This window comes from Pelmatolapia mariae, linkage group LG3_W (genome assembly GCF_036321145.2).
Source record: "Pelmatolapia mariae isolate MD_Pm_ZW linkage group LG3_W, Pm_UMD_F_2, whole genome shotgun sequence".
Classification (NCBI taxonomy): Eukaryota; Metazoa; Chordata; class Actinopteri; order Cichliformes; family Cichlidae; genus Pelmatolapia; species Pelmatolapia mariae.
Window position 1 is genome coordinate 15,909,291 of NC_086229.1, and position 26,739 is coordinate 15,936,029.

Genomic DNA, 26,739 nt, shown 5'->3' on the forward strand with positions numbered 1-26,739 from the left:
ATGATGAAGGCCTTTCTGTTGCATTGTGTAGTGCTGTGGATGCCATGATGGTTGACTGGGTCTGGTTCTACTGAACTCACAAACACTTCTGAGGTATTTACAGCTGAAGCATCATTTAATGTGAGTCAGAAACAAACGGCTCACCTGTGATTAATGGATGTTTCCCTGCATTTATATTTGCACACAGTTTATTTCTTACAGCAGGAAAACTGAACAGAATGTATGTAAGAGGTTAGAGTGAGGATGACGTCACTTAATACAGAAAATCCATGTTTGTCTGTTTTGATGATGAAGGACTTCTTTAGCTCTGTAAACAGCTACACTTGAGAGGACAGAGGTGATTTCATGGATCAATAACAATGTGTTTATCAGCTTTCATCATCGCAGTGCAGACATGACGTCAGATCTATCAAAGTGAAGGCCGTCTCTCTGATGACGTCACAGAGTCGTTCTGTCCAATAAAGGATCTCAGATCAGCTGCTGCCATCTTGTGGCCATAGTTGGTTACTGTCTCTGAAAGTTGTCTCATGTTTCCTGTTGTCCTGTTAACAAAGGCTGGAGCTCATCATGCTGAGAGGGGAGCAGCATTTTTTGGCTCTTCACACATGTTCATTATATTCTGATGATCCTGGATGGAGACAAACTACAGATAAGTGTGTTCAGCCCAACTAGTTTATCTCATTACAGCAGTTTGATGTTTCCCTTTGAATCCCCCTGAAGATACTGACAGTGAAGCACGTACATAATACTCCAGCCTTTCAACTCTGAGCTTATTTAGTTCTATTAATACACTGAAATCTCATTTGTGTCATGAAGAAAGTCTTTAATCAAACAGAATTCAAAGATCAGAAACATTTCATATATGGAGTTAAACATGAATCATTGTTTCAACAACATATTTATTGTTGTCATAAACAGACAAGAAGACAACAACAAACTGCTCCTCCCATTCAACACATGTCAGTCCATATCCCAGCAAACTAAATCATCTCCATTTACACACATCAAATAGAAACATGAATCACTTGTAATGATTAGAAACTTGATAGAATTTCAAATCTAGTTTGGGGAGTCATTCAGTGAGAAACAGTGAAATGATTTTCCATGTGAAAAGGTGGACAGCAGAAACAGAAAGAAACAGTGAGAACTAAAAGAGAAACAAAGAGCTTTGGAACAACGAGGCAGCAGGAGGACAGCTGCAGTTTAACAGCTTCAATTCACTGACAGGAAACAACATTAGAAACATCATCATCCTCAACTCATCTGCTCCACTGACACTGACACCTTCAACGGCAACACCTTCACTTTACCACCAGTGTTAATAAATGGAAACATCCTGTGAGTGAAAGTGTGTGTGAAGGTGTGTATGTGTGTGTTATTATCAGGATCAGAGAACGACAGCTTTCCTCTGTTCCAGTCCAGATTCACTCTGATCCTCTGGAGCTTCTTCTCTACTGAGAGAGCAGTGAGAGGAGCTGATGGTGAACATGCTGAGTATTTACCAAAATAGAACCATATTCTCCATAATCCAGACTGTATGCTTCCCTTCCTCTGCACAGACTCTGCTAACACACCCAGTGCCCACCCTGTACTGTCTCCAACATCAACATCCCAGCTGTGAGTCCCTGAGTTAAAGCCCTCAGAGCCCAGGACAGAGATGTAACAATCAATCCTCTCTGGATTATCAGGAAGCTGCTGCCTCTCTCCTCCTCCTCTCACACTGGTCAGATCTTCAGACAGGATGAGGTTTGGATGAGCAGTGTTTGGGTCCAGAATGAGAGGAGTGTAGGAGACCATGTCCTTCATGTTGTTCCAGATGTTGAAGGTCAGGTTGCCCAGGTGTTTGGCCTGGTCTATCAGAGCTCCTGAGGGCAGCTGTGGATCATCTAGCAGGGGGCAGCGCTGGACTCTTTCCACTGCAGCCTTGTAGTTGTGCAGGAATGAGACGTTTTCAGCTCTCAGCTCCTCCTCTGTGGCTCTGACTGTGTCTGAAAGAGCTGCTATCTCTCTGCTCAGAGCCTCCATCTTCTCCTTCATCATCCCACTCTTCTGCTCCTCTTCCTCCCTCAGTGCAGCCAGCCTGGCCTCCTCTTCCTCTGCTAGAAACTGGTGAAGCTTCTTAAACTGCTCCTTAATCTGCCTCTCTGTGTGTCGGGCCTGGACCTTAATGTGTTCTGCTGTTTGATCAAACTTCACTTGAACTCGTTTGCTAACCTTTAACTTCTTCTTTAAGGGCTCCAGAGTTTCCTGAAGTTTCTTCTTGTGTTGTTTTGCAGCTTCATCGATGGGTCTGAATCTGTGATTGGTGTGTTTTTCTGAGTCTCTGCAGACGACACACACTGGCTGCTGATGGTCCAGACAGAAGAGTTTGAGTTTCTCAGAGTGCAGACTGCAGAGAGCCTCTGAAGCTTTCTGATCTCTCTCCTGTAACAACGACTCACACAGGTTCTTTAAAGCCAGGTTTAAAGGTGGATCATCCCTTGAAGATCTTCTCTTACAAACTGGACACTCGTGTGTTGTTCTCTCTCTCCACCATCTCTTCAGACAGTCTCTACAGAAGCTGTGGCTACATGACAGAAGAACAGGATCTCTGAAGACCTCCTGACAGACCGGACAGCAGAGATCCTCCTCTGATCTGGAAGCCATTGAGTCTGTGAGTGAAGCTGAAAACAGCAGACAGGAAGTACAGTCAGTCCTGGCTCCCCTCCCTCCTCGACTACCTTCACTGAAACTTCCTTTGAGTCGTGTTTTTGCTCAAACTCACATTCAGTGTGTGGAGCGTCAGCAGCTTGAAGCAGCAGTGTTGGAGTTTCCACTTTTCTCTCCTGTAGCTGGACTCACTCAGAGGAAGCTGCTAGTTTGGTCTGAACTCCGTCTGATCGTCTGTGCGTCTCTCTTTACTGAGGACGAAGAACTTCCTGTTTCCTGGTTTGTCGCGTTTGAGTGACGTGAGAGATCAAGCTTCTTTCCACTTCCTGTTATAAATGTGTGAGTATGACAGCATATCTCATTTCACATGCAGGTCAGAGCATGAAAGCTGTGATGCAGCAGTTTGAGAAAAATTGCTGCTGAAATAAAATATTTTTTGTGGTTTTACAAAATATATAAAAGAGCAGAAAGAAAAGAAATAAGTGTAAAGAGTGCAGCAAAATGCATGTTTTAGTGTGAGTTGGTTCATCTGAGCTGGTTGTGTAAAAGTCACTGCATGACACTGAGTGTTACTTTTGTGTCACTGACACTCATCTCTGACTCAGAGAAACGATTTCTCCCCTGTGATGTTCACACAGTGGTGAGTTACATGTGTGTGGAATTTTTACCCTTTTATAGAATTAAAGTTTTGCTTTTCTCTTGCTTTCTTTTTTCTGTTATTTACTAAAAAATCTCTCAAAGAAATAATGAATTCTCCACACGTGTTTGAAGGTTGCATGCAAATTGTAGCTGTGTCCCAAAACGTCGGCTGCATCCTTCGGAGGACCCGGCCTTCGCGGTATACGTGGGCCGGGTCCTTCGAAGACCGAGAAGGCCGGAAGTGCGAGGCTGTGAAATGGGACGGTCTAGCCTTCAGATTTGCGTCACCGCTGTGTCGGTGGAGTTTAATAAACTCGGCCGTCTGCTCCTTGCTATCTAAAATATAACAGGACACTGGCGAAAATTCTCGACTGTCTCACACTTCTGTTTAATCAGTTTTCTGTTTAACGTTTATTCAGCTGTGTGAAAATCCCGGAGGAACCCACCCGATGGATTAATAAAGTTTTATTTAATCTAATAACTTTGATATCAGCCAAACCGATTTACTCCGGAACAAATAAAACACCGAAAAAGGCAAACAATTACATTTTTAAGTTATCCGAGTCACTTATATATCATGTTTAACCTGAGTAGCGAAAGAGCGGGGGTCTGAAAACGATGAAGCCGGGAGTCCGCTGCTCTCGCCGGCTAGAGCGACCATTGAACCCCCCAGCTTGCTATCGAGCGGGTGGGTAACAGACGTCTCCGAAAACGTCGGTGCACTTTTGCAAATATGCGATGTCTTGATAAACCAAGCAGATATTTGACATTTACACCGCCACTTTCTCGCCTGAAAATATGTTGAAAGTTTATTTTGTGACCCAGAAAGAAGCTGTGTCCCAAAACGTCGGCTGCATCCTCCGGAGGCCGCATTTGAAGGCCGATTATGTCACAGCCCGGCGACGAAGGCTGTCCCAATTCGTCGACTTCTTGAAATGCGGCCTACAAATGCGTCCTTCGTTTCCCCGAATTTGAAGGATGGGTCCGGTGTATCCTTCGTGGCCCACCATATCCCAGAATTCATAGCGCGGCCCAGCCAAATTTCAGCTGCCAACAATGGCGGCCCCTACTAAGTTTTAAAATTACTCGTATTAATCTTTCTTGGTTCATAAAATAAACTTTTAACATATTTTCAGGCAAGAATGTGGGTGTGTAAACTGTAAATATCTGCTCGGTTTATCAAGACATTGCATATTTGCAAAAGTGTGCCGACGTTTTCGGAGACGTCTGTTACCCACCCGCTCAATAGCAAGCCGGTGGGTTTAATGGTCACACAGCCGGCGAGAGCAGCGGACTCCCGGCTTCATCATTTTCAGACCCCCGCTCTTTCGCTACTCAGGTTAAACATGATATATAAGTCACTCGGATAACTTAAAAATGTAATTGTTTGCCTTATTTCGGTGTTTTATTTGTTCGTGAGTAAATCGGGTTGGCTGAGATCAAAGTTATTAGATTATTAGATATTATATATATTATATATATATTTTTTAAATTATATATAATTATATATATAAATATAATATATATAATTATATATATTATATTTATATATATAAAATATAATATAAATTATATATATTATATACAATTATTAATCCATCGGGTGGGTTCCCAGAATTCATAGCACGGCCCAGCCAAACGCCAGTTTTCAGCAATGGCGGCAGTTACGGAGCCGGTAGAAACGGCGGTCGAGGACAACTACATTTTTAAATGTAAGTTGTGTTTGAAGTAGCGATACAAATGTTAAGATGTTTCTTAAAGTAGTTAACAAGGCAGTTCAATGGAAGTAATTTTTTTACAGTCGTTAAACTTACGATTGTACAGTCCCGCCAGCTGTAAGTTTTCCGACCCCGCGCTATCTTTCGCTACTGGGGTTAAACATGATATATATAAGTCACTTAGATAACTTATAAGTCTTAATGTTTGTTTGTTTTTTCACAGTTTTATTTGTTCCTCTGTAAATCAGTTTGGCTGAGATTAAAGTTACAGTAGTTTTCACATAGCTGAATAAACGTCAAACAGAAAACCCATTAAACAGAAGTGTGAGATGGTTGATTGTACTCCAATGTCCTGTCATGTTTTGTAGGGGTGGGTTTTTATAATCGATTTATCGATTAAAATCGATTCTGGCTTGGAAAACGTAAAATCGATTCATTAAAATCCAGAATCGATTTTTTTATATAAATTTATTTTACCCGAAATGCCAGAATCTCTAGTGAAATCTCACAAAATTTCAACAACCACCAAACAGCTAAGACAGTAAATGAGAGCAGGAACACGGATTCTGCACAAAGAGGTAAACACAGCGTGGATCAGAATCAGTGAGATGTCGCCTTTCTCACCTGACGGCACGGACACGGTCGGGCTGAAAGCCGACAGCTGGCTGAGTCTGATCTGTCGGCGGCTCCGCGCTTTGTGTTCACGCCGTTTTTGCGCTGATTCTAAAGCTGTTAGTTTTATCTCTCTCTAAACAATATTGATCGAACCAGCAGCAAAAGAAGATCCAAACTACGCTTCACATAAACATCGTCACTCTGATTTTTACTTTTTTGCCTCCACCTCTCTCTCTCTCTCTCTCTCTCTCTCTCTCTCAGTTTCCCATCTAAAAAGCGTTTTCTGCATTATTCGCTTGCTTGTTACGTTGTTTACAGCGCTGTCGGCCGCTGTTTTTTTCTTCCTTTTACATTCTTCCAAAAAGAAAACCTCATTTCTGCCGTTCAATACTGAACAAATTTAAACTTTTTAAAATTATGCAAAATGCAAAACGCTCAGCCGTGTCTCTAATTCAACCGCTGTAATGTCAGAGGTAATGTCCATATGTTGATTAATGAGTTTCTTTCGTTTTTGATGTACTGCAGAATATTTTTTATAAAATCCCAAGCCAGGAATATCACCTTCATGTTTTTCTGTGTTTTATCTTCAGCTACTTCGACACTTTGCTGTGACGCTCAGACCTTTCATAAAGTCTTGCGTGTGTCAGCTTCCTTTTTATTGATACAACAATATGTATATGTACTGATCTGAATTATAATATTTCTGACTGTCAAAAGTTCCCAGATTCAAATCGAATCGAATCGAATTAAATCGAATCGTGGATCGAATCGATTCGGGACCTTGTGAATCGGAATTGAATCGATTCTAGAAATCAGTGACGATACCCAGCCCTATGTTTTAGGAAGCAAAGAGCAGACGACCACTTTCATTAAACTCCGGCGCGACAATGAGCAACTGTTTACCGGTGCCAAAAACTCAGCCACTGTGGGTTGGAGGTACAGCAACAATATGCCGCTTTTAATCTGTTAGGCATAAGGGAGAGAGCTTAATCTGTCTTTTAGTCCGAAGTGTGTACATTTTGCTATGGATACTGTTCAGGAATTAAGAAGATTGATATGCTCTATTGTTTTCTGTCTGTTAGGGCCATTCTTGAAATGATGGGCCTGCAGGGTAAAATCACCCCTTTGCAGGCGAAAAAAAAAAGGGACTATCTAAAAAAGAAATATAAAGTATGTACAGCTGTATTCAAATATTTTTTTTTTTAGCAAGCTAGAAACTTATTCATGTAAACCTGTACTGTTGCTTTTTTTTGTCAACTGCCACTTTTTATTTCCTCTGCCTTTAGGACTTCAAGTATCCAGGGTCAGGCGAGGGAGTGAGCGGGAAGCCCACTGCTGCTACATGGCCCTGGTTTGCCCTCATGGATGAGGTGTTAGGACAGAGGCCTTCTACCAAGCCTCCAGTGCTAATTGTTTCCATCCACGAGGACACTCCAGGGCCCAGTTCAGCAGTGGGCAACCAAGTGTTGGATGAGGAAGAGCAGGAAGATGAGGGCCAGGTGGAGCAAAGAGGGGCAAAAAGAAAGAAGGACAGGGATGAGTTTTTGGATTTAATTAGAGAGGACATGAGATTGCAGAGGGAAATGGAGGAAAGAAGAGCACAGGAGGCAAAAGATAGAATGGACAGGCTGTTTGGTTTGCTCGAGAAACTTGTTGAGAAAAAAAAGGATTAAATTTCTGTAAATAAAAATGTAAATGCTTCACCTTTATTTGCATTGTTTTTCCTTTTTTTTTAAAAGAAACTATGTACAACATAAATTTTATCAACACAATTAATTAAAATGTCTGAAAAAAGTAACAATAGAAAAAACAACAAAAAACATGAATTCTTAAGAATTATTATTACAGTCAGGATTAACCTGAGTGTCCCAGTAAGCACAGGTACTTTTAACCAGGTCTGATCTTTGGCTGAGCAGGAAGTCTCGGGCAGTGCTGCTGAATGTGCTGGACCAGGACCAGAGAGATGGAGGAGCCACAAGCAAGACCTTGGTTTGTATTACCAGCTAGTAAGTGGAGCATCATACAGGGTGATCTCCATAGGGTCTAGGGATGCTCATTTCCACTGTCCACCGCATCATGTGTCACTTGGGTTTACAGGGCTGATGTAACTGACGGCTGCCATGTCACTAAGATGTATTCAGAAAGATGCAAACAATCCTGTTAATAAAGATCTAACAAATAATATCTAAAAAATGCTCTACTAACAGAATACTTGCCTGTTTAAAAATATTCATGGTCTTGGGGTAGCTCCTCCAGGGCAGACACCTCAGCAGATAGCTGGTCCCGCCAGTGAGCACCACTGACTGCCTCCAAACCCATCTCCCCCTCATCTTGCACATCATCCTCAGGTGCATCCTCCGGGTCCATAGCGTCACCAGCACAGAGGCAGATGTTGTGTAGGACAGCACATGCTGTTATGACCTGAAACAGATGTTTTTGTTTTGTTTTTTAAAAAAACATAAGGTGTTTATAAATGTACATACACTAAAGTTCCCATTATATCATTATAATTATTTGAAAAAGAATGGCACTATATTGTAATGACTTACATGTGGTACAAAGGTGTGGTGCACCTCCAGCGCTTGAAGGAAGATGGCCCGGAACCTCGTCTTCATCATTCCTCTATAATAGAGCGTGCCCTGGAATGATGAGAGTTGAAGCGCTGGGCTCCCACACCTTGAACTGGCTCTTGTACGGAGTGATGACGGGAAGTGGATGCTGGAGACATGGGTACCCTCCATCTGCTAAGATGAAATGCCCTGGAGGAGGGTAAATGGCCTGCCGGTACAGTGGGCTGTTGCATAGCACCCTTGAGTCATGCACTGACCCAGGCCAGCCCACATATGTATCGATGAAGCGGCCCTGATGGTCACAAACTGCCTGCAGGAGTATGGATGGGAACAATTTCCTGTTTCTGTAGCACTGACCATCAGGGCCGCTGGGAGGCTTGATGCGGACATGGCAGCCGTCAATTGCACCAGCAGCCTTAAAAAAGGCTCTGTGTCTTGCCAGCCCTGCAAACCCATTAGACAGGACATCTAGGTCTTCAGGAGTCCGAGGGAGATGGATAACCTGATGGCGAATAGCCACCACCTCCTCTGTGACCTTGTGGACGATGCGGTGAACAGTGGAGCGAGGAATAGCAAACACTCTGGGAACAACTCTGTAGGATGCTCCACTTGCCAGTCAGAAAAGAAACACAAGAACCTCAATAGTGGCACCCCAACCACGTGGCCGATCCTGGTTAAGGAGGTTCAGCAGCTCTTTCAGAGACTCCCTGCTCAGACGAAAATCAGGCCTAGTGTCCTCATTATTAAAAAACCTGTCCAGGACTGGGACACTCAGGTTAATCCTGCAGTACTGTGGTCTCGCCTGGTGAAGGAAAATAAGAAAAATGTTTTATTTTTGTCATTGTTATGAATGTTGCTCTTGTTCTTTAAAAAAAAAAAAAACGTGTCAAAACTTTATTTTGATTGTCATACTTAAGTAAAATTCACTGGTTAACTGAGAAAAGATAAAAGAGCGAATAAAATCACTTCTACATCGAAGTTTTCTTTATTTACCTAGCAAACAGATTTCAAATACACACATAAACGATGGGGGGAAAAAACTGAAGACATGTATTTTCACTGTACCTGAACTCGGTTATCTCGTAGTCGGAGATAAATCAGTCGTCTGCGACGGCTGATTTGTTGTAACTCTTCGATTAACAAAAATAAGACAAAAATACAGAGAGTTTCAACGATATCCATTATTTCACAGAGGGGGAGAAAGTGGTAAGGGCGGGAACAGCTGGTGACGCAAATGTGAAGGCTAGACCGTCCCATTTCACAAGACTCGCACTTCCGGCCTTCTCGGTCTTCGAAGGACCCGGCCCATGTATACCGCGAAGGCCGGGTCCTCCGAAGGATGCAGCCGACGTTTTGGGACACAGCTAGAGTAATAAGACTAATTTTAAAACTTAGTAGCGGCCGCCATTGTTGGCAGCTGAAATTTGGCTGGACCGCGCTATGAATTCTGGGATATGGTGGGCCACGAAGGACACACCCAACACATCGTTCAAATTCGGGGAAATGAAGGACGCATTTCTCGGCCGCATTTGAAGGAGTCGACGAATTGGGACAGCCTTCGTCGCCTGGCTGTGACGTAATCGGCCTTCAAATGCGGCCTCCGGAGGATGCAGCCGACGTTTTGGGACACAGCTATCATGTGATCTAAAAGTCAAATATCTGCTGATGGAGCAAAACAAGGCCAGATGTTCAGCAGCTGTATTGCTGCATGACATCAGCCCACAGCAGCAGAGACCGTGGAGCCAACATGTGAGAAACAAAGCAACACGCTGAACATCTGAACCACAGCAGGAAGTGCGACTCTTTGTAGACCTGTGGACAGGAAACACACAGCAGGACCTGATCAGTAACAGGGTCCAAATACAAACATGTGTTTATCAGCATCTGTATATATGAGCACACAGAGAGCTCAGCTGGACACACACTTCAGTCCTCCATCAAACACAACACACCTACACACTGTTTCCACCAGCTGCAGCACAGTCCAGTCTTTACAGTCAGGGAGGGCTTTTAATGTGAAAGGCACCACACAGGAAGTTTCAGAGGAACAGAAGAAGAACCAAAGGATGGTCTGTGATGTTAAGATTAGTGTGATCAGCATCAGCTGGAAATATGAAACATATCAAACATGTGAGGAAGAAGCAGCAGCAGCTCACACGTTTACCACAACCACACACAGTCCTCTGAGAGCAGCGTGGCCTCCATCTTTGAAACACACAAACTCAAACGCACAAACTCTCTGTTTGATTATTGATTGATTGATTTTCAGAGATAAGTAATTGAAGTTTATTTATTAAGCTCTTTTCACAGCGGTCACAAAGCGCTTCACACAAAAGGCTCAAATAAACATGAACATTAAGTGGAAATAAAGATTCAATAAGACAGTAAAATAAACAGGTAGTTTTAAAATAAATAAATAATAATTCAATAAAATGTTTCTCATTAGAAAGCCTGTAAAACAGAAACATTTGAACAGCTTTTTTAAAGAATCCACAGAGTGGACTAAACGTAGTTGTGGAGGCAGACTGTTCCACAGCCTTGGTGCCACAGACTGAAAGGCTCTGTCACACTTAGTCTTTAGTCGTGTACAGGGAACAACTAACACATCATGAGTCCGTGAACGGAGGCAACGAGCAGCATATATTTTGTAAGAAGTTGAGATAAATAATCTAGGATGTGATCATTTAGTGTTCTGTGTGTTAAAACAAGAATTTTGAAACAAATCCTGAAATTTATTGGGAGCCAATATAAAGAAGATTAAATAGCAGTAATGTGAGCTCGCTTGTTAGAACATGTTAGTCGTCTGGCTGCAGCATTTTGTATAACTTGGAGGTGAGAACGACATGATGTGTCCAGGCTGGTAAACAGGACATTACAATAATCTAAACGCGATGACACAAATGTATGAACAGTTTTTTCCAGTTCAGCCGAGGAGACCATATGTCACAGTTAGAAATGTTCCTTAAATGAAAGAAACAGGAACGAGACAGATTTTATATGTGAGTTGAAGCCCAGAGAAGAATCAAATATTCCACCAAGATTTTGAATGTTGGACTTAAAGTTGAACAAAAAGAAGCAAGAACCAATTTTATATTTGTAGTTCATGAGGAGCTATGATCACGGTCTCAGTCTTGTTGGTGTTTAAGACAAAGTATCTGCTACAGAGTGAATCAGTCCCCTGATTTAAGCAGTGGACTAGGGTGGATAGCCTATTGAGCTGATGAGGCTGAATGTCAATGGCATAGAAATGATAAGAAATGTTATTAAAAGACTGAATAATGCCATCCGAGGTGGCGGTGTGGCAGCAATTTTTCACACCAGCCTATTAATCAATGAAAGACCAGGACAGACTTTTAATTCATTTGAAAGCCTGATGCTTAGCCTCGTCCACCCCAGCTGTAAAACTCAGAAACCAGTCTTACTTGTTATCATCTATCGTCCACTTGGGCCTTACACAGAGTTTCTCTCTGATTTCTCAGACTTTTTATCTGATTTAGTGCTCAGCTCAGATAAAATAATTATTGTGGGTGATTTTAACATCCATGTAGATGCTAAAAATGACAGCCTCAACATGGCATTTAATCTGTTATTAGACTGAATTGGCTTCTCTCAAAATGTAAAAGAACCCACCCACCACTTTAATCACACTCTAGATCTTGTTTTAACATATGGCATAGAAACTGAACATTTAACAGTGTTTCCTGAAAACCCTCTGCTGTCTGATCATTTCCTGATAACATTTACATTTACAATAATTGATTACACAGCAGTGGAGAGTAGACTTTATCACAGTAGATGTCTTTCTGAAAGTGCTGTAACTAAGTTTAAGAGTATAATCCACCCACTGTTATCATCTTCAATGCCCTGTACCAACATAGAGCAGGGCAGCTATCTGAACGCTACTCCAACAGAGGTCAATTATCTTGTTAATAATTTTACCTCCTCACTACGTACGACTCTGGATACTGTAGCTCCTGTGAAAACTAAGGCCTCAAATCCGAAGTACCTGACTCCGTGGTATAATTCTCAAACACGTAGCCTAAAGCAGATAACTCGTAAGCTGGAGAGGAAATGGCGTGTCACAAATTTAGAGGATCATCATTTAGCCTGGAGAAATAGTTTGCTGCTTTATAAGAAAGCCCTCCGCAAAGCCAGAACATCTTACTATTCGTCACTGATTGAAGAAAATAAGAACAACCCCAGGTTTCTCTTCAGCACTGTAGCCAGGCTGACAAACAGTCAGAGCTCTACTGAGCCAACAATCCCTTTAACGTTAACTAGTAATGTCTTGATGCATTCTCAATCATCCAGGAAAGTAAATCTCCAAAAGTTGAATCTGTTCATCTGGACGTAGCGTTTTGTGGGAGAAACGTTTCGTCACTCATCCAAGTGACTTCTTCAGTCTCAGCTGACTGCAGGTTTCCCCAAACCTTATAAACAGTACATTTGCATAATGACTGAAACCAGCCCACTGAAGGAACAATGGGCTGTGAGGTCAGTTCCTTAATCATAATTATGCAAATTCCCATGACCATTGATCAACAATCACTGACCAAAACCCACTGATCAAAGAACACTGATCAACGGCCATGATTACCATTCACAGAGTGTTGGGGAATGGCTGCAATCACAGCATTGTAAGATGGCGAAAGATGTACCCTTAGGCCCCCTCCTCGATTCAGAGATGGTCTTTCCCTTTTCACGTAAATGGCCTCCTTGACTCCGCGCTCAAACCAGCGTTCCTCCCTGTCCAGGATGTGTACATCCTCATCATTGAAAGAGTGTCCACTGGCCTGTAGGTGTAAATAGACTGCAGAGTCCTGGCCTGACGAGGTTGCTCTTTTGTGTTGTGCCATCCGCTTCGCTAGAGGTTGTTTGGTTTCCCCGATGTATAAATCCTGGCAATCCTCCTGGCACTTAACAGCGTACACTATGTTACTCTGTTTGTGTCGGGGGACCCGATCCTTGGGGTGGACCAGTTTTTGGCGCAGCGTGTTTTGGGGTTTAAAAGCCACAGAGACCCGGTGTTTAGAAAAAATGTGTCTCAACTGTTCCGATACTCCTGACACATATGGGATCACTACAGGTTTTCGCTTGGGCAGCGGTTGTCCTTCTCTCCTGGATCGGCTGGAGCTTTCTTTAGGAGCCTTTCCAGCTTTGACAAAAGTCCAGCTGGGATAACCACATTTACTCAGGGCCTTCTTGATGTGCTGTTCTTCTGCCTCCCTGGCCGCTGTGTCAGTGGGGATGGTGTTCGCTCTGTGTTGTAGCGTCCTGATGACACCCAGTTTGTGCTCCAGTGGATGATGAGAGTCAAACCTTAGATACTGATCCGTGTGTGTAGGTTTACGGTACACGTCGGCCTTTAGATGTCCCCCATTACTGATGGAAATCTCACAGTCTAAGAAGGCTAACCTGCCACTTTTCATATCTTCCCTGGTGAATTTGATGTGTCGGTCCACCGAGTTAATGTGATCCGTGAAATGTAGTACGTCCTGAGATTTGATTTTCACCCAGGTGTCATCCACATATCTGAACCAATGGCTTGGTGGTGTTCCAGGGTAGGATAGCAAAGCCCTCTTTTCCACTTCTTCCATGTACAAATTGGCCACGATGGGTGAAACTGGGGAGCCCATGGCACACCCATGTTTCTGCCTGTAGAACTGACCCTTGTATGTGAAGTAGGTGGAATGAAGACACAGTTCCAAAAGCAAACACACTTGGTCGATGCTGAGAGTGGTCCTGTTACTGAGGTTGGTGTCATCCTGTAATCTCTTACGGACTACCTCCAATGCTTCCGTGACTGGGATGCAAGTGAAGAGAGATGTAACGTCGTACGAGACCATGGTTTCATCTGCCTCCATAATGACATCTCTCACCTTCTCAACAAAATCCAGGGTGTTCTGGACACCAGGCAGAAACATGGGTGTGCCATGGGCTCCCCAGTTTCACCCATCGTGGCCAATTTGTACATGGAAGAAGTGGAAAAGAGGGCTTTGCTATCCTACCCTGGAACACCACCAAGCCATTGGTTCAGATATGTGGATGACACCTGGGTGAAAATCAAATCTCAGGACGTACTACATTTCACGGATCACATTAACTCGGTGGACCGACACATCAAATTCACCAGGGAAGATATGAAAAGTGGCAGGTTAGCCTTCTTAGACTGTGAGATTTCCATCAGTAATGGGGGACATCTAAAGGCCGACGTGTACCGTAAACCTACACACACGGATCAGTATCTAAGGTTTGACTCTCATCATCCACTGGAGCACAAACTGGGTGTCATCAGGACGCTACAACACAGAGCGAACACCATCCCCACTGACACAGCGGCCAGGGAGGCAGAAGAACAGCACATCAAGAAGGCCCTGAGTAAATGTGGTTATCCCAGCTGGACTTTTGTCAAAGCTGGAAAGGCTCCTAAAGAAAGCTCCAGCCGATCCAGGAGAGAAGGACAACCGCTGCCCAAGCGAAAACCTGTAGTGATCCCATATGTGTCAGGAGTATCGGAACAGTTGAGACACATTTTTTCTAAACACCGGGTCTCTGTGGCTTTTAAACCCCAAAACACGCTGCGCCAAAAACTGGTCCACCCCAAGGATCGGGTCCCCCGACACAAACAGAGTAACATAGTGTACGCTGTTAAGTGCCAGGAGGATTGCCAGGATTTATACATCGGGGAAACCAAACAACCTCTAGCGAAGCGGATGGCACAACACAAAAGAGCAACCTCGTCAGGCCAGGACTCTGCAGTCTATTTACACCTACAGGCCAGTGGACACTCTTTCAATGATGAGGATGTACACATCCTGGACAGGGAGGAACGCTGGTTTGAGCGCGGAGTCAAGGAGGCCATTTACGTGAAAAGGGAAAGACCATCTCTGAATCGAGGAGGGGGCCTAAGGGTACATCTTTCGCCATCTTACAATGCTGTGATTGCAGCCATTCCCCAACACTCTGTGAATGGTAATCATGGCCGTTGATCAGTGTTCTTTGATCAGTGGGTTTTGGTCAGTGATTGTTGATCAATGGTCATGGGAATTTGCATAATTATGATTAAGGAACTGACCTCACAGCCCATTGTTCCTTCAGTGGGCTGGTTTCAGTCATTATGCAAATGTACTGTTTATAAGGTTTGGGGAAACCTGCAGTCAGCTGAGACTGAAGAAGTCACTTGGATGAGTGACGAAACGTTTCTCCCACAAAACGCTACGTCCAGATGAACAGATTCAACTTTTGGAGGTTAACTAGTAATGACTTCATGAACTTCTTCACAAATAAAATTTTTATCATTAGAGAAAAAATTACCAATAATCATCCCACAGAAGTAATATTATCTACAGCTACTCTTAGTACCATTGATGTTAAGTTAGACTCTTTTTCTCCAATTGATCTTTCTGAGTTAACTTCAAAAATTACTTCCTCCAAACCATCAACGTGTCTTTTAGATCCCATTCCTACAAAACTGCTCAAAGAAGTCCTGCCATTAATTAATTCTTCAATCTTAAATATGATCAACCTATCTCTAATAATCAGCTATGTACCACAGGCCTTCAAGGTGGCTGTAGTTAAACCTTTACTTAAAAAGCATCTGTAGACCCAGCTGTCTTAGCTAATTATAGGCCAATCTCCAACCTTCCTTTCGTATCAACCATCCTTGAAAGAGTAGTTGTCAAACAGCTAACAGATCATCTGCAGAGGAATGGCTTATTTGAAGAGTTTCAGTCAGGTTTCAGAGCTCATCACAGCACAGAAACAGCTTTAGTGAAGGTTACAAAGGATCTTCTTATGGCCTCTGACAGTGGACTCATCTCTGTGCTTGTCCTGCTAGACCTCAGTGAGATTCCCATGATGCATTGAGTTTTTCCTTTCCAGTCACCTTTCTCACTCACTATGTGTTAATATATATTTAAGATATATGTTGTGAAGGAATAATATAAGAACTGCCTTGAATACTGAAAAAAACAGTATTTGTCACCTGTCCTCATTACATCTTAAAATGAAACATATTGAATACAATCCTAAAGAAATGTTGGGTTTTGTGCATTTTGTGGTGACTGCATTTCCGCTCTATGCATTGCATAAATCTTTAAGTCTTGAATCTTGAATATTTCCACAGAAACCTATAATAATTTTGTTAAATATACACTTTAGTCATGTCCCTGGGTTTTCACCCAGTCCTGTTACCCTAACATATTATCCCGTGTAAAAAATGTGGAACATTGCAGAAGTCACATGCACAACAGGAAGTTGCATAAGGTGAAGCTTTTAAAAGCCATGCAAAGACCAAAAGTACGTTTTCTCATTTATTTGATATTTTAACTATGGCTGAATATCAACATACAGCCCCATTACCTTAATTATATCTTAGTTGTTATTTGATTATTTTAAAAATACAATGTTGGGGAAAATCATTAGATTGTGCTCACTGTCCTCATACTAGCAAGGATGCCATGTGGCTATATTGCAAACTGTATGCTAAAAACTCACTGCTATTACTTTCAGTCCTGTTACTCATATAAAGAGTAGACTGAGTACCAGTTACAGGAGTGAGTAGAGTCAATGGATTAAATCATTTATTAATGTGAATATTTGTTGATTTTACTCCATTTACCTGAATTTTTAAGTTGTACAGTTGAAATTACTCGAGTTGTTGAGATTTATGTTCAGTTTCGTGATATAAATAAATACTGATATGAAGTCAATGCAAAGGTGGAGAAAGACACAGCATAATATCAAGGAAAGAAAAGAAACTGAACTGCACCTTGTTACCCCTCGAGACTTATTGGGACACATATATGTGCAAAATGCATGAGAATCTGGGTTGTTGTGCAGAAGCTTCACCACTTGAAAGTGATGACTGTCGATCTGGATGATCTTGTGAAAGCCATCACACAGAAAACAAACTGCATGTACGGAGAATGTTCTGAGTGCAAGGATCTCTCTTCCCAGTCTCCATCCAGTACAATGCAGAGAGTCAAGTGACTTATCTCCAGCAGGCAGTAGTGGATTAGGAGCACAAGGATGACCCCAGTGGCAAAACATCCAAAGTAACAATCAAAAAAGAGACGAGGCTTGAAAGCACATGAAGACTTGATTCATGTTGACCTCTGAAAATGAGCTCTGAAAATATAGCACAGAGATACAAGCAGTCCACTTCAGAACATCACACCAGCACACAGATGTGCTTTATATACATACATCCTCCCATCCAACGTCCTTCTGCACAGTGTCCCCATCAAGAAATATTTTAAAGTTAGCGATGGCTGTTGTAAAGTAATACAGCGTGCACTCGGATGATAGAGACCGATTGATAATAGAGGAGTGAGACGTCTGTGAGAGATCCTCAAAAAGAAATTTGGAGGAACAGTATGCTTTGGGCAGAAGGAAGTGTGCATATGAGAAACTATGTCCTGGAGATGGAAACCAAATCAAAATCAGATAACAGGGTTGGCTGAGAGACTTGGAAAGGTGATAGTTCCAGGTTTGAACTCTGATCTTATACTGCTGATGCCACCGGCAAAAGAATTACAAATATTTTCACAATAATCAGATAACATGGCAGGAAAATCACAATGAGCAGGAGTAAGAGGTCAGGAACTTCATAACCCTGTGCTTATTATTGCTAATCAAGCTAACCGTATTAGAGGTGTTTTTTACCTATTTTTTGTGTCTGAAGTTAGTCTTTGTCCTTGCCAGGTCATTTGTCTCTGTCCTCTGTCATTTCCTTGTCTTTTATTATCCCTGTGCACTGTTGGATTCCTGATTTGTTCATTTGCTTAGATTCAGTGACTGTGGAAACTTTATATCCCTCATTTATAATTATCAGACTTTACATGTTATAAATAACATATTTATTGCAGATTAACTGTTAAGAATAGGGAACATATAACTGGATGAAATTCACAGTAAGTGCAGTTGTTTGCATTTTATTTTCATTCTTTTCTTCAAACCAGCGTGGCACAGTACAGACATCTTCATGTTTACTATGAAAACACACACAGACCTGGGGACAGCCAATGGAGAGGAAGCAGGCAAGGGGGTAGGAAGGATGTCAGGAAATAAATTAGGACAAATAAAACAGAATAAATAAATACAAATACACTCACACACAGTAACAGCCAGCTGTCTGTACCAAAGATCAAACTCTATTGCCCTGATCTCTGACATGATTAAGTTTGAAACCTTGAACTGTTTTTTATGTTTTGTTTTTTGTTTGTTTCTAAATCAGGAGTCTAAAATGTACAGTGTCTAAAATGCAAAGCCTGATCCTCACATTGTTTTATACTAATAATATTTCATCTATATCATAGATATATATATCTCAGTGCATCTGCCCAGATAGCAGCAACACCGAACTCAAAAGTATGATAGGGTACTGTAATGGAACAGCAAACTGGGTCTTTATTGGATTCCACTTGCACAGCAGGATGAATCCAGAAGACACAAGGATGACAGATTCAGGCCAGACCAGGCCTGCAACTGATCCAGATATCTAACTCTTACTATTAACAGTAAAACATATTTGCTGTCAGAGAGCCATTGGTGAAGGCTGATGTTACTTAAATCTACCAATTGTTGTACTGGGGAAGGACCAAAGCTCCATACAAACTAAAGAAGAACTTTATACAATACAAAATGAAGCTCAACATTGCAAAAATGACATTATAAAAATAAAAGAAAAACAGTTAAACAACTCCTTGGTGGCAGAGCCCCTGGTGTTGATGAGGTCCGCCCCGAGTTGCTGAAGGCTCTGGACGTTGTAGGGCTGTCCTACCGGGGTGGTGGTCCCCATCTTTAAGAAGGGAGACCGGAGGGTGTGTTCCAACTACAGGGGGATCACACTCCTCAGCCTCCCTGGGAAAGTCTATGCCAGGGTGCTGGAAAGGAGAGTTCGTCCGTTAGTCGAACCTCGGATACAGGAGGAACAATGCGGTTTTCGTCCTGGTCGCAGAACACTGGACCAGCTCTTTATCCTCTCAAGGATACTTGAGGGTGCATGGGAGTTTGCCCAACCAGTCTACATGTGTTTTGTGGACTTGGAGAAGGCATTCGACCGTGTCTCTCGGGGTGTCCTGTGGGAGGTGTTGCGGGAGTATGGGGTGTGTGGCCCATTGCTACGGGCCATTCGATCCCTATACAACCGTTGGAAGAGTTTGGTTCGCATTGCCGGCAATAAGTCGGACTCGTTCCCGGTGGGTGATGGGCTCCGCCAGGGCTGCCACTGCCACTGCCACTGGCTGTCACTGGTTCTGTTCATAATTTTTATGGACAGGATTTCTAGGCGCAGCCAAGTGGCGGAGGGCTTTCACTTCGGTGGCCTCAGAATCTCATCTCTGCTTTTTGCGGATGATGTGGTTCTGTTGGCTTCATCAGGTGAGGGCCTCCAGCTCGCACTGGAGCGGTTCGCAGCCGAGTGTGAAGCAGCGGGAATGAGGATCAGCACCTCCAAATCTGAGGCCATGGTTCTCAGCCGGAAAAGGGTGGAGTGCCCACTCCGGGTCGGGGATGAGTTCCTGCCCCAAGTGGAGGAGTTCAAGTATCTCGGGGTCTTGCTCGCGAGTGATGGGAGAAGGGAGCCGGAGATCGACAGACGGATTGGTGCTGCGGCTGCAGTGATGCGGACGCTGCACTGGTCCGTCGTGGTGAAGAGGGAGCTGAGTGTAAAAGCGAAGCTCTCAATTTACCGGTCGATCTACGTCCCTACCCTCACCTATGGCCACGAGCTGTGGGTAGTGACCGAAAGAACGAGATCGCGGATACAAGCGGCAGAAATGAGCTTCCTCCGAAGGGTGGCTGGCCTCTCCCTTAGAGATAGGGTGAGAAGTTCGGCCATCCGGGAGGGGCTCAGAGTAGAGCCGCTGCTCCTCCACATCGAAAGGAGCCAGTTGAGGTGGTTCGGGCATCTGACAAGGATGCCTCCTGGGCGCCTCCTGGGTGAGGTGTTCCGGGCATGTCCCACCGGGAGGAGGCCCCGGGGCAGACCCAGCTACCAAGACTAGAAACTGGGACAAAATTAAAATAAATAAATAAAAAAGCAAAACTCAAAAATGGTACAAGACCCAGTATGACCAGTACGAAGACAAAAGACATACAAACAACACATCATATGGAAGTAAAGTAAAATCACTGGTCTGCTTTGTGTGAGACTGGAGAGATTAATATTACAATGATGGTTATTGATTGACAGATTGCTTTACTTCAAACATGTAAATAAAATGGAAAATAAACAATTAAAAAAAACTGACATAAATGCAGTGTTTCATTCAGTTACCACGGTGACATAACAGGTAAAAAGAGTGACAGTTTTCTGTATCTGAGAACTCTGACTTTAAGGACACCTGCAAACCCATTAATCTGACTTTGTACTTATACCATTCTGGTCATGTGATCATGTGGTTTGTAGGAACACTCCTCTTCCTCAGAGGATCCACCTGTGCTTCCTCTCCTCTCTCCTCCACCTGTTACAGTGAGGGAACGTCCTCCATGATGGAGGAGCTGCTGGAAAGTACTGAGAGTTTCCTCCAGAGTGAGACCTCTGTCACAGTTCAGAGGATCTACGGCAGCAGAGACCTTCATGGACACTAAAAGTCTCAAACACACAACAACAACATCACACTGACTCCACTCTGACATCACTGATCAATAATCAAAGAACACACAGATCAAACTGATTGATCAGCCATCAGAGGAGTCGGATCAATGGAGCTGCTTCTGTTCCTGATGTCCCCTGTTTGATCCTGGACCTGAACTCTCCCTGCAGAGGAGACACAACACAGTCAGACAATGAAGTCGATCATTTCTAGTCAAAGCACCTCTAAAAACTGAAACACTGAAGTGATATTTTATTCACATCAGAATTACATGTGAGAAGAAAATGTACAACCTCATTGTTCCAGACTGTCAGAATCAAAGAGCATCACTGACTCACACTGGAATGTGGCTGAATGTAAGTGAAGCTCTCAAATAACCGGTCAGTTTATGTCCCTACACTCACCTGTGGTTGTGAGCTTTGGTAGTGACTGAAAGAACAAGACTGCAGATACGAGTGGTGGAAATGAGCTTTAACCTGGGTGAGGTGTTTTGGGCATATATCCACCGGAAGGAGGCCCCGGGGAACGTCTTGGTGCTCCCCAGTCAAGCTGGAAGAGGTGGCTGGGGAGGGAGAGGGAGGACTGGGCTTCTTTGCTTAGGCTGCTGCCCCGGTTAAGAGGAAGAAATGGATAGAAGGTACTTAAAGATTAAGCTGTTGCTAATGTAAATTGTGGTACCTGGAGCTCCAGTTATTAGTGTCTGTGTATGATGATGAGTTTAGAGGTGAGAGTAGTCGCAAATTAAATTTATGGAAACGTCGCGTTAAAGTATCACCAATAAAACAGTATCAAGGCTACTAAGTCAGTTTCATAAATCTAATTTCCCCACTTGTTGTTGCCCAGACTGGTTGAAACTAGATTTAGTTTGCTTGTTCACACTCATGTTCACTTTTTTAAATTTCTCTTGTGAATTATCAGAAAACAGATCAAACATCCAGTACACCACTGTTCTTTCTGTTCCTCAGCCATAGACCTTACACAGGTCCACTTTAATTTTGGTTCACCCCAGTGTACTTCGAGGACATGTAACTGGAAACAACGAAAATACAAAAACAAACACAAGAAGCAAAAATTGATTCAGACCAGGTCTTGTAGAAAATTTTATCTGTAACCTGACAGGACCTGACCAGAGATGATGTAATAGAAGTGAACCGATTTTGGTGATTTGCAGGTTCATAATTTACATTTTAAGATTTCAAAGTACTGACTCTGAATCGTTAAATTAAAACTGCGGTTTTCTTCAGTTTTTAATGTTAGTAAGAAAAAAAACCCCAAACCTTCAGAGGTCCAGGTTACCGAGGAGACAGTACTCCGTCTTTAACATCATCCAAAGAAACACCTCAGACTTCAGATCAGATCCATGAAAATTCAGAATAAGACTAATTGTTATTAAAATGTCTCAAACATTCAAAGACATGATTTTCTTTTTTCCTGTCTGTGAGCCAGAATCATCATGGATAAAAGCAGCAGTGTAAGTGTGTATGAGGCATGTTGTATGTTTTGAAGAAAGTCTTTCAGACTTGGTGAAGTCTGCTGACTGTAAAATAAATAGCATGTCAGGGGTAATACAGAAACCCTCATCACTGATCACACGCAAATTTCAACATGTTGACCTCTAACCCCTGTTGAGTCTATAACTCTTAATGAATTTATGTGTTTTTAGTTATTGTTAAATTGGTCCTATTGTGAGTGACAAAAAAAGTCTTAAATCTAACTTTCCTAAAGCAGTAGGAACCCTGGTTTCATCCTGGGAGAATCCCAAGAAGAAAACAGCTGCAGACCAAAACAATCACACAGGTTCATCTCACATTTGCCAAAACAATATTAATGATAATTTTATTCTCCAATCCCAGCAACAAACTGTTCCAGCTTCTGCAATCAGGCAGAAGGTTGTGCACCATCCGGGCAAAAACAGAGAGGCTCAAGAGGAACTTAATGTGATGAAGGTTTCTGTGGCTTGTTGTTGAACATGTGTTTCAAAGGCTGCGTGCAGCCATGATTCATTTAAAAACTGAGAAAAAGCTAAATAAAAACCAAAGATCCAGAAAAGCCGCTGTGTTAGTTTACCAGTCCTGTTTACTCTTTATAAGTGATTGTACAAAGAGTTGACCAACAGACAAACACAAACAAACACTTGTCTGTTGGTGAGGAGATGATGTCCAGTGCTTATTCATAATGAAGAAACCAGCTCAATCCCAACCAGGTCTAATCGACCGTGGCATTCACGTCGATTATCTCTTTAGCTGGAATGTCCATTTCAAATTTTTTAAGCAGACTAGGGGTGTTTGGAGTTGATCCGAAAGTAATGGTTTTGTACTACCAGGCTGCACTGGACAGCATAGTAAGGTACGACATATCATTGTGGTATGGCAGGCAAAATCTAAACTGCTGCATGTGGTGTGGTCTACCATGAAGGTGATGGGGAGGACTGGAGACCTCTCAGCGACAGAGGGCTGTGTTAGACTGTCATAGACAGAAGATGAAGTGTCTCAAAACACAGGCTGAATCACTTTAAAATTACATTTGTTACAATACAACTTTATTTATAGAGCACAGTTAAAAAACAACAGTATACCAAAGTGCTTAACAAAAAAAAAGCAGAAAATAGAACATAAATATTGCAAGACCAAAACAAAGTACAAAATATGCTAACAGGTCGATGTCACTAATACACAGAAATAGCAATGAAATGCACATCAAATAAAAACATGGTAAAAGCACAAAAGCATAAAAGAAATGTATAAAAGAGAAACAGAATAAGTCTACAAATCAGGTGCAGCCAAGGCAAACGCACGGTCACCTCTAGATTTCAGCCAAGATCTCGGCTGCACCAAGATTACCCGAGTAGATGATCTTAGTGCTCTAACAAGGACAATCTAAGGAATTCGATAAGGTAGCTCGGCACTGTGTTGTTGATAATTTAAAAAGTAAGCAGCAGTATTTTAAATTGGATACGATATTTAATGGGCGCAGTGCAGATCAGCAAGAACAGCAGTAATAGAGGCAAACCTCCCAGACCCGTCCCATCCTGGTACCAAACTGTTCCAACTTCTACAATCTGGTAGAAGGTTCCGCATCATCCGGGCAAGGACAGAGAGACTCAAGAAGAGCTTCTATCCTCAAGCCATCCGGACCCTAAACCAACCCTAAACCAACTAAAAGAAAATCGTAGGTCGCACCAGCCTGTCGCGTATATCATGGTCTATCTACCATATCGTGGTCTACACCAACCAAAGGTAGTCAGGGGTGGGACCTCTCTGATAGTCCTGTCGGCCTACGTGTTTATGTTTGAAAATGCAGGCGCATAGACAGAGGTGAGTAGTAGGCTGGGTTTCAATAACTGATTTAAAATGATTTTAGCTTGAATAAAGCAACATTAATTCATTAAATCCTGAATTCATTTTTCAATATAAATTAATTTTGCCAGAAACTCCAGGAGCTCACAAACTATTTCAGGAACCACCAAATAGCTACAACAGTAAATGAGAGCAGGTAAACAGATTCCACAAAGACAAACAGAGCGCTAAGATGTTGGCTTTCTCAGTGTGTTCGTGCCGTCGGGGCTGAAAGTCGACATCTCACTGATTCTGAACTGCAGGTTTTGTCCCTCTTTGACCCAAATGTACTTCAAGAACAGTTTCCCATCTCAAATCTCTGTTTTCTGCACAATCTTTCTTCTTATTACGCACCAGTCTACCATTGGGTTCAGCACTGTTTTTCTTCTTTTCCCCAAAAATGTTTAATACTAACGAAATTAAAACTTAAAAATTATGCCAAATTGCAAAACTCTTAGCTGTGTCTCTAATCAAACCTCTGTAACATTCCTCTGCTTCACTGCAGCAGCATCAGGTAATGTTCAGATGTTCATTCATGGTTTTCTTCAGTCTTGGTTCTTCTGCAAAAGATTTTTAAGGCGGTTATCTGTTATAAAGCTGGCAACATGATGCACTGCATTTACTATGGTGAGTGTGGAAAGACCATGGCCGGCAATACTGATACACAGTGGATCCAGAAAACACATTGTATGCTGTGATAAATGCACTGCCCAAGTGTCCCCTCTCCCCACTGACTTTAAGCTGCAGGCAGCAGCAAAAAAGGTCATCAGACGATGATTAAGTTTAACATTGTCTACAATATTGCCAAAGATTGCCAAAGCACTTTAAGCACTTTTTCAGTAACTTAACTTTCTTGTAGAAATCTGCTTCAAATAAAGAACTTTGTGTTGACAAGATTGTTAGTTAATCATTTACAAATCAATATTGTCTGTATGGCAATTTCCCCCTGAAAAAGTGCAAATGTAAAAATGTGGTCTTAATTGATGCGGTTGAAAAATATGGGTGCACCGAAGCAAAAGGTTAGTCAACAGCCATCACTTTATATGGCTTTAATATGCCTTTCCAAAACGGTCAGATAAAATGTTTTTAGTATCATCAGTAACTGACCCATTATTTTTAGTTGTTGTATTGCAATAATTCTCATTGTTGCATTTCTAGTTAAAAAAAAAAAAAAAAAAATCAGGCTGGAGAGAAAAGATTTGTTTAAAAAGGTCAAAAATGAATATGATATCAAATATCAAATCCAAGGCAAAACCATGTACGCTCTGACCTCTGACTAAGCTCCACTTGTTTCTTCAGCAGGATGTTTCCCTCCCTGCTGTAGACGGTGCAGGTGTAGGTGTTTGTGTCCCAGTCTGTGGGGTGTTTCAGGGTCAGACTGAGGTCTCCTGATTTCAGCAGGTCTTCATTCATCTCTGTAAACCTGGTGCTGTTCTTCAGGCTGGTCAGAGCCGTTCTTATACACATGGACCTTCTTCTTGTTCTCCGTCCACTCCACTTTAGGGAGTTTTTTTATCAGACGAACTCTGATTTTGAAAGGCAGCTGGACAGACTCCACCCCTGAATCCACCTCCACCTGGGGGACTGAGAGGACAACAAAGCACAACATGAGCTGAACAGGAAGCAGAAGCTTTTTCTTCCTCATCAGTTGGAGGTAAATTGCAGCAGACCCTTTCTGCATTTTGGATTGGAGTGGAGAAAATTTACCCACTGCTAGGTAAGAGAGGCTGGCCTTACTTCTTTTATCACATCCTACTTATGTGAGGTAGTCTTTTCTGCTGTGGCTTCAATCAATATAAAAAAAACTACAGTTCAAAGCTGGACATTGAAAATGAACTCAGAGTGGCGGTTTTAAAACTCCACCCAGGTTTGAGAAGATCTGCAGCAACAAGCAGCTCACACCAGCCACTAAAACAATGTCAGGATTAAATGTGTTATTTTTACACAACAAACCTTTAATTTCTGATTTTTCCATTGAGGGAGTTTGTCAGGAGTTTTCCTGTATTGCAACTCAGGTCGGAATAAAACGCTCAGACAGGTTTACGTGTACACGGGTGAGACTCAGAGAGACTCGCCCCGCTGCAGTAAAAAGGAAGAGTCTTTATTCAGAGAGCACATACAGGAAGAGAGAAAATAGAACTGCATTCTTCCTGTGTAACTTCCCCATTTAGGAGTCTGCACAGAGTTGCAGAGTTTAAGCTGAATACTGAAAAGAGCAAACACATTTAGATAATGAAACGTACTTTTAAGCATAACATAATAAAAATCCCAAAATCCTAAGAAATCTCTTAACAGAGTTGTTTATGTTTTTCACTCCATTTTACACGGAGGACCTAAAAGAATCACACTATGAAGATGGTTTGTTTTTCTGTCATTTAAAAGAGTTTTTTATTTTATTGAACCTGCAATTTATTGATGTTGAATTTTATTTGTTCAAATGTTTACAAAGGTTTCATGTGTGAAATAAACTGCAATGGATTTTCTTGTAAAACAAAGGGGGGTTAGCAAAAAAAGGTTTGGAACCACTGGGTTAAGATGATTAGAGATAAAGATGAAAATGTACCAGCGAGTGAAGAAAGTGTGTTGAGGAGAAGGAAGTAGTTTGAGAGGCTGA

General features: G+C 42.3%; 1 protein-coding gene across 1 annotated transcript; it reads right to left on the reverse strand.

Annotated features, from left to right (window-relative positions):
* Positions 1–626: 626 nt before the first annotated feature.
* On the reverse strand, positions 627–2,849 carry LOC134616020 (nuclear factor 7, ovary-like). The gene is made up of 2 exons (XM_063460794.1): positions 2,765–2,849; positions 627–2,663 (listed from the first exon to the last, which is right to left on the reverse strand). The coding sequence occupies exon 2, from the start codon at positions 2,644–2,646 to the stop codon at positions 1,255–1,257; it is 1,392 nt and encodes a 463-aa protein (XP_063316864.1). The 5' UTR covers positions 2,647–2,663; positions 2,765–2,849; the 3' UTR covers positions 627–1,254.
* Positions 2,850–26,739: the final 23,890 nt, after the last annotated feature.

Excerpts from the sequence above, each read along its gene's own strand:
- LOC134616020 (XM_063460794.1), bottom strand. The coding sequence starts at position 2,646 with ATGGCTTCCAGATCAGAGGAGGATCTCTGCTGTCCGGTCTGTCAGGAG.